Genomic DNA, 9,020 nt, shown 5'->3' on the forward strand with positions numbered 1-9,020 from the left:
GATCTTACTTATAAGGTAGACAAGTTTCTTGTTTCCAATGTCTTCTTTTATGTGACAATTGAAAATGATACAAAGATGATCAAGTATAGTTGTTATAACTTTGATTCTATAGGTATTCCATGTAGTCACATTATAACAGTTATGAAGTACAATCACATCAAAGAACTACCAGCTTGTGTTGTGTTGAAGAGATGGACTAGGGAAGCAAGAGACATCGTTCCATTTTCAAATGGACCAGATTTGTCTGATCAACGATTGACTGATCTGCGTTTAAGTTCCCTTTCTGTAAGATGTAATTACATGGTACACCTTGCTTCAAAGAGTCAAAATAATTATAATGAAAATCGTCAAGAAATTGAGAAGAAAATATCTCATTTGGAGAGTGCCAACAATGATCACAAGAATAACCAAGGTAATGTCCAACATGGGAAGGTGAAGGATCCAAAAATATCAAAGAACAAAGGATGTCCAAAAAATAAGGACACTAAACAAAAGAGGAAAGTACACTGTGGAAACTGCAAACAAGTTGGTCATACTCGGCGAACATGCATAGACCCTGTCAAAGGTGATTTAACAATTGAGGATGATTTAACAATTGAGGGAGATGAAAATAGTTCTTCATCTGATGATGACACTGGTGATAAATCGGCGCTTGCTAATAGTCGTGCGATATGTTATTAATGTTTGTATTTATTTTTAACATAAACTAAATAATTGATTAATGTAGCTTTAACGTTACTAGTCTTTTGAAAAGGAATCACCATCAGTACACGTAGATGTAAATCCCGCAAGAGCTTCCTCTCAAATAACCCAACATTTGGTCGCATATAAAAGTCATCGTGCCTTTCATGGTTCCCCATAATCAGCAAGTTCCTTGCTTGGTCTTATGGAAGGAAATCATTTTCCACAAATTTCACCTATAAACCATTTGGGTCCAGTGACAACATGGAGTCATGCGGTGAAAATCATAGTGAACTTCTTAATGTAAGCAATTTTTTTGTATAAACGTTGTTATAGTTTACATTTCTTACTTAAACCTCATGCATATAATTTTATTTATAAGGTTCAAATAATTACAATCCTCATGCTTTTTACTTCAGTAACGTAGGATGCACACACAATGCAGATAACCCTTCCAGTGGGAATTAAAGTAGTACTCAGAAGGTGTGCTCAAATCTTCTTGTTGCTTTTGTATATATTATGTGAACGTGTATAGAAATGATATACGGTATTAAGGTGGCATTTTGGCTTTTTGTGCAGGTCATGGTTGCTGCCCGTGTTGTTTTGTTTTTTTTTTTTTTAATTTAGAGATAAATTATTGGAACTTGGATGAATTTGTTATGTTGATTTGGTTTTCTCCGTTTGTATGGTTTTACTTTTTGACATTATATAAAGGGATGCCTTAGCCTATAGTAGTTATTATTAGAAGATGATCCTATTTATTCTCTTGTACTCAAGAAACTGAAAGAGATTCATAATTTTATCTTTTCTTGGGGGTCGTGCCATCACTTAATTTCTACGATTTTTATCTCTTGCACTTTGTAGATATGTTCCGAGCTTGATATTATCAATTATCATTAACTAAGATGGTACTGGTAGAAATTATGTTCATATTGGCATATAGCTGAATAAGATCAGCTTTCAATTCATCTATTCTTAGAGGGAGACTTTGGTACCTCCTTCAATGAGAAATGGTATAGTATAATGTATCTGTTTTTAGTTATTGGAGCTAAATAGGTTTAGTTAATTCTAACAGAGTGATGAAAGTTTCGGTTTGGAATTTTGAATTCTGCTGAAGACTGATTTGCACGATGATGAACCTGCTGAAATGAAAAATGCAGGTGAGGACGTTGATTCTAGTGGTTTCTTTCATTAATCACCACATTGTTTCTGTTACATGGCATTTGCGATTTCCTTTTTTTGTTTCTTTCCAGCTTTTTTCCACTAAATAGTGTTGTTGGGGAAGATCCAAATAGGTGAGTTTTTCCTGCAATTTTGATTGTTTGCAATTGAAGTTTGAAGCCTTAATTTCTGGTTGGCTTAGATATAATTACGCCCAAATTTAGAATAGAAACCCTTCTATGAGCACACATGCTTTTCTATACTAAATCCTATAACTGAAGTATCTCTATAATATGAGAAACAAGGTTTGTGGGTGGCTAAGATTAAAAAACAAAGCATGCCTGATTTGCAATTTCATTTAAAACAAATGCTTTTCAATTTGCCTTTGCATGCTTCACAACTTCAAAATACATTTTGTACTTCTTTTTCAATTTAATATTACTATGCAAGGACTTGCATTCTTTTTTTTCTACATTTTCAGTCTTCACATTAGGTTATTTAATCTCAACCTCCCTTCATGACCTTTTATTTTCTAATTTTTGCAACCAATTTCATTTTGTTTCTTTGTAAAAAAAAAAAGGTACACATCAAAACATCTCCGACAATAGAGATTAAGCAAAAGTGCATAAGTTTTATTCATTGAATATAACTTGAGACTTGATAGAAAGATGAAGTATATTGTGCACAAAGGCCACAATACAAGCTATGACACACAAATAAAATCTGCACTTGTTTTCAAGGAAGGGCCAAATAAAATCTGCCTTTTTTTTTGGATAGGCCAATGTGTGTGTGTATATATATATTAATAATAGTGAGAAGTACAAGGGGTACTTCAACCCAGTACAAATAAGAAACTAAATACAAAATAGCACCAAAGACAGTAGAAAAAAGAACATAACAAGAAAAAACAGAGACACAACACATCAGTCGAGCCTGCAATGCTGACAATAGCTACAAAACAATACAATCTATGGCAGTATACAATATGTAGCTAACCCCTTCTAAAGCCTCAAATCCAATCCAAGGTGGCCCAAAATCCAACCAAACACAGTAAAATTCATAATAAAAAAAAATCAGCCAACATCCTTTATGCACATAACACGATTGGAGCACCATTCAGATAAGGAGTGTTGAAAACTCCTAGTCCTTGCCACAAGCCAATTCCATGATCTAAGTTGAATCAAATCCATCATTCGTTCCATAAAATCTGTACTTGTTTTCAAGGAAGGGACAAGTTGTTTTTGAAAGGCCAAAAACATGTATATAAGATAGCATAAGGGTTGCTATAACCCATATACAAAGATACGAAAAAATAGATTTGTGATACACGAGCTTGTTCTTAGATACGTAATTGTACATTTGCTTTCTCCATTCTTCAAAAACAGGAACTCCACACTGATCCGCAATCCAGTTATTGTAGTGTAGTCCCACTGTAATATTACCAATCCTATATATATCAGGTGTATGCAAGAGGAAGACAAATTAGTATTTTTTTAGTTCTGTCTTCAAAACAGAATAGATTGTTTATTTTTGTGTCTTTTCATTTTATCCATGGAAGAAATGTAACCTAAAACAAACAAAGTTATGAAACAGAATAAACAGACACATGAATAAAGACCAAGTTATGAGTGTAGCTCTTAGGAGTGCCTGATGCTTCAAGTGACAAGTAGCATGCTTTAATATCTTTAGCCATCTCCTCTTAAGAAGGAAGGGCAATGCGATTAGACAATATTACAACTATCCACTTGCTTTGCAATTCGCATAAGGGGAAGGGAATAATCTGCCAACCATTTAATGCATGTACTAATATTAGGCCACTTCAGGTTTTGAACAGATTTCAAGAATTTTGTTAATTTCATGGCAAGGACAAGGAAGAACCGTGACATGGGAACAACCTTCCAAGGAAAGCCGACAAATGAAATACTTCAATGACATCTTGACAATCTCCGATGTCACAAGGACACCAACTAGTTCAACATGAAAAAAATATGATATGTAATCATTTGAAACTCAGAGCCAGAATTGACACCAATCTTACAACCAAGTAATTGAACAAAGACGCTTCAATGAGGAATTTCATCGAACAACTTAAGGGCATCATAAAAACCGGTTGGTAGAAATGTAGAAATGCAACACCGCAATTGCAGAAAAGAAACCAGACCCAGATAATGCTCTTAAAATTCCATGAACACAATCAACCATTGAAATAAAAACAATATAGAAAAATTGAACTTGTTAACTATGTAAACAACTGAATTGAAGAAAAACGAACCAATTCAAGAAGGACATAAGAAGAAGAGGCAAACGACTTCGGCATGCTGGTTGGAGAAGCACTCTGCCGGAGATCCACCACCGCACCATGCCGATCTGCCGCCTTGTTGTTGTCGGCCATGGATGAACGTGAAAGAGGATTGGGGATATGTTTTTTTTATTTTTAAAAAAAAAGAGGAGTAATAAGCTATTAACTAAATTATTAGGGGTTATTCTAGAATTAAATTAATTAATAGAATATAAATTACAAAAATAAAAAAGTAAAACTTATGTGGATAATAAAGTGACACATGCCACAATATAACTAGAACAACTAGGCAATGGGTGATTTAACCCAAAATTCATCATGAGTCATTTAGACTACCCCTATATTTTATCGTGCTAATTTTATGATTTAGAATGTTTCTGATTTTTGTATTTTTATAATAAATAAAGGCATACTTTTAGATTTTTTTTTTATAGCTAAGACTAAAATCATATTTATAAGGAACTATGGGGTATGCCAGAGATTTCTCAAAGGTCAAAATGTTCTCTCCTAGGGTTTGGGAGTCTTCTCGGCGGCGCTGACCAATCATCATAGTTTGACAGCGCTCAGGGCATTCTTTGCCTAGTTTGTCAACGTCTGGCTTCCTACGTCGACGTGTGGTTGTTTCATCTGGTTTTTTTTAGCAATCTTTCCAATCCTTCCTTTGGACGCTATCGTCTTCCTCTCTTCTGCTATGACTCTTGGCGATGGATCGTGGAAAGAAGATCGTTTTATCTGGGTCGGAGGCAGCAGTGATTAACCTGGGTTCTCTCCGGGTTGACCCACGGCTGGGCAAGGACCGCTGGTTGGTCGGAAAACTTCTCTGCAAAGGGGAGTTCAACGACAGAACTTTTCGTAATGTCTTCCAGAGTCTGTGGAAGTCCCGGAATGGGGTTGAAGTGAGGCAGATTGATCAAAACCTCTTCACCTTTAAATTTTCATCAGTACAGGACAGTGATTCAGTTCTGTTCTCAGGGCCTTGGACCTTCAACCGCTTCTCCGTGGTGCTGGAAATCCTCGACATTAAGATTCATCCTTCGAAGGTACCTCTTGCACGCCTACCGTTTTGGATCCATGTATACAATCTTCCATATGCATGCTGGTCCGAGGCAGTGGCTAAGGTGCTGGGTCAGTCGTTCGCGGGGTATATTACTTGGGACAGGAAGGGTAACAGGAAGTTAGGAGCGTTTTTCAGACTTAAGGCTTGGGTGGACATCACCATTCCTCTCCGGCGTGGCCAGGCTCTAGCGGCTGAGGGGGAAGATCAGATTGAAGTGTATTTTACGTATGAAAAGCTGCATAATTATTGCTTCAGATGTGGCTTCTTGGATCACTTAGCTAAAGATTGCACCCTGGAGGTTAACTTGGAGGGCGCAGACTCGCCTTATGGGGGATTACGGGCTGAGGATAATGCTTGGGACCTAGAGAATGTACAACGGAACATGAACAGGTTGGCTGCTCCTCCTTCTCGGGAGAGAAACGATAATGCATCCAATGCTACTGGTCAGAAGCACAATTCTAATCAGAGTGATAATGTAGAAGATGATGATTTTGACTTGGAACAAGTCGAGGAGGAGGGTGATGAAGAATTCTCCTTCATGCCCGGTTCTGAAACAGTGGCAGCACATGATTCTTGTCCCATGAAGGGGCCTTTTGATGGTGACAACGTTCAGAAGGACACTGACGGACTTGTTGGTGGTTCAAAGGATCACAGAAAGCGGTCTGGGTCTTCCTCTTCAGGCCCAGAGCTGAAAGGGACAGGAGCTTCCCCACCTTTGAAGAGACTTAATATTGATGATGGATTGGGATCGGCGGCGACTGCTGGGCAGTCCCGCCCACCTCAATGAGACGTTTAGCTTGGAACTGCCGTGGGCTTGGGAACCCAGGGACAGTTCATGTGCTTAAGAGGTTGATAGCCTCAGAAGGTCCCGACGTGGTCTTTATGTCAGAGACCAGAAAATCTTCCCAGGAGATGTGCGCTATGCGCCGCTCTCTTGGCACGTCTAATTTATTTCCAGTTGGTTGTGCAGGTACAGGGCGAGCGAGAGTTGGTGGTTTATGTCTCATGTGGTCGGATGAGGTGGAGGTCCAGGTTGCTCATGCTTCCCTCAACCATGTCCTTTGCCTGGTGACACATCCGCTATCTCAAACTCCAATGCAGGTTCTAGCAGTTTATGGTTTCCCGGACGAGCAAAATAAACACCGGACGTGGGAGCTGTAAGATCAAGTTTTGATCAGTGGTTGCATCTCTTTATTTTGATGATTACAATTAAGGTTTGTGATGATGAACAATTGTGGTACCCTAACGTTTGTCTTCTTAGTTGTGACAAACAGGTTCTGAATCTGACCCAAGACTATCTATTCAGAAGAAGAAGAACCAAGGGATACTAAAAAGAGAGCTCTAAAGCGTACCATGTTCATTCAGAACAGTGGCAAATCCTTCAGAAGTTCTGAAGATACAAGCTCTCAAGAGGTTCTGAAGAACCGGAGTCAGAAGTTCTGAAGACCAGATATTCCAGTGGAACGGTTCAGAAGCAGAAGATTCAAGTTCTGAAGACCTGCAAGAAGTTGGCTCTGAAGACCCAAGCTATTCTAGCTCTGACGTTCAGAAGTTCTGAGGAACTTGTTCAGAAGCAGAAGTTGCAAGGTCAGAAGAATCCAAGCTTCAATCTGACGATGATCAGAAGCTTCACCAACGTTCATCTGAAGCCTTCAGATCTCAAGTCAACTGGTGAAAGGACAGGTCGCTATCATAGTACAACATCGTACAAGTCTCAGTCTGTCCACCGCCTACCTTGTGCAGCCTTGCAGTCTGATTTTACAAGATTGCCACTCCAACGGATAAAACCCTAGCAACGGCTACATCACAAGTCTTGGAGTATATAAAGGCTGAAGAAAGAAGAAAGAGGCTAAGAAACTTTGCTGAAATTATTCAACTCATACGAACCAATCTCTTAGCATTATTTCTTCACGTTCTTAAACATCTGAGTTTACTGTTAGCTTTTTAGAAGCACTCATTGTAAACCCGAAACCTTTTACACTACATTGTAAAGTTCATTAAGAGACCAAGGTTGGTCGGATCTTAAGAGGACTGAATCAAGGTTGATTCAGTGTTTAGCTAGTCTTAAGAGGATCGGTAGATCAGCTTCTTAAGAGGATACTAGTGAGAAAATCAGTGTATTGTTAGTCACTTAGCAGGTAGCAAAGTGCAGTTGTAACACTCATTGATTTTAGTGAATTGCCTTCATCAGAAGAAGGAAGAAATCACCTTCACAGGTGGACTGGATTAGCTTGAGCTTTTATCTCAAGTGAACCAGGATAAAATACTTGCGTGCTTTACTTCTTATCCTTCAGCACCTAGTTCTTATCTTTGAGTTTTCGAAAAGATACAAAAGTATATCATTTATTGAAAAACTCTATTCAAACCCCCCCTTTCTAGTATCTTTCGCACCTTCAGGAGCTGGTTTCTAGATACAAATCCCAGGACCCTTCAGTTCTTTGGATTTGTTTGGGTGACTTTAATGATATCTTGGGCCCCGAGGGCAAGCAAGGTGGTGGTCCAGTGAATGTCCACCGGCTTCAAACCACTAACCATATTCTCTCTTTATGTGGTCTTGTTGATGCAGGTTTTCGAGGGTTCTGGTTCACTTGGTCGAATAAGCGCCACGAGCCTCACACGATCCAGGAACGATTGGATTATGCTCTCATCAATGACAGTTGGCGAGCTATGTGGCCTGTGGTCGATGTTTCTCATTTGGCTAGACACAAATCAGATCATAATCCAGTTCTGGTTGCTTGCTATCCTCGGCCGCGCGGATTGAAGCAAAAGAGAACTCACATGTTCCGTTTCGAGGAAGTTTGGCTTGAAAACAGCGAAGAGTGTGCAACGGTGATTGCAGAATCTTGGTCTAACAACCAGGCGGTTCTTGGTCAGAAAATAGCTGCAGTTGGGTCAGTTCTTGACAGTTGGAGCCGCGAGCGTTAAGGGGATATTCCAAAGAAGGTGGCTGACAAAAAACAGAGATTACAGGTCTTACAAAGTAAGGTTCAGAATGAACAAGTGGTGGTAGAGTCCAGGGAAGTAGAAAAAGATCTGGATATGCTCCTTGAACAAGAAGAAATTCTATGGGCCCAACGGTCGAGGGCACACTGGTTGAGGCATGGGGATCAGAACACAAGATTCTTTCATCAGAAGGCTTCCCAGCGAAGAAAACGAAACAGTATTGATGAGATTGCTGATGACAGAGGCACCAGGTGGATTGATGATCCGAACATTTCGAGGGTTCTCACAGAGTATTTTGTGAATTTGTTTACCACTTCTGCTCCGTCCAGGATAGATGAGGCCACGAGCTTGGTGGCGGGGCGTGTGACACCGGTGATGTCTGCTTCTTTACTGGTACCCTTCACAAGGGAGGAGGTGGAGGTAGCTTTATTTCAGATGCATCCGAACAGAGCCCCTGGATTGGATGGTCTTCCAGCTTTTTTCTTCCAAAAATTCTGGCATATTGTGGGGGATAATGTAGTTCATTTTTGTCTTCAGGTCCTTAGCGGACATCTGTCCCCAGGTATGATTAATGAAACCCTCATTGTTTTAATTCAGAAAGTCAAGAAGCCTATGCATGCTAACCAGTTTAGGCCTATTAGTTTGTGCAATGTCTTATTTAAATTGATAACAAAGACTATTGCCAATCGGTTGAAACTTATTTTGCCTGATGTTATTAGTGGCCCCCAGAGTGCCTTTGTCCCTGGGCGTCTTATCACAGATAACGCCTTAATAGCATATGAATGCTTTCACTTTATGAAGAAAAAATGTTCGGGCCGCAATGGCCATATGGCTTTAAAACTTGATATGTCAAAAGCCTATGATAGAGTCGAATGGCCG

General features: G+C 39.4%; 1 protein-coding gene and 1 long non-coding RNA gene across 2 annotated transcripts; one reads left to right on the plus strand and one right to left on the minus strand.

The window, feature by feature from the left end:
* Nucleotides 1-2,616: 2,616 nt before the first annotated feature.
* LOC130748306 (uncharacterized) lies at nucleotides 2,617-4,272 on the minus strand. Its single transcript, XR_009022639.1, has 2 exons — nucleotides 4,115-4,272; nucleotides 2,617-3,289 (listed from the first exon to the last, which is right to left on the minus strand). It is a non-coding gene; the product is annotated as an uncharacterized LOC130748306 (long non-coding RNA).
* A 573-nt stretch (nucleotides 4,273-4,845) lies between these two features.
* LOC130744056 (uncharacterized) lies at nucleotides 4,846-5,985 on the plus strand. Its single transcript, XM_057596249.1, has one exon. It carries the CDS (start codon nucleotides 4,846-4,848, stop codon nucleotides 5,983-5,985), a length of 1,140 nt encoding a protein of 379 aa, XP_057452232.1.
* The last annotated feature ends 3,035 nt before the right edge of the window (nucleotides 5,986-9,020 follow it).

This window comes from Lotus japonicus, chromosome 3, assembly GCF_012489685.1.
Source record: "Lotus japonicus ecotype B-129 chromosome 3, LjGifu_v1.2".
Classification (NCBI taxonomy): domain Eukaryota; kingdom Viridiplantae; phylum Streptophyta; class Magnoliopsida; order Fabales; family Fabaceae; genus Lotus; species Lotus japonicus.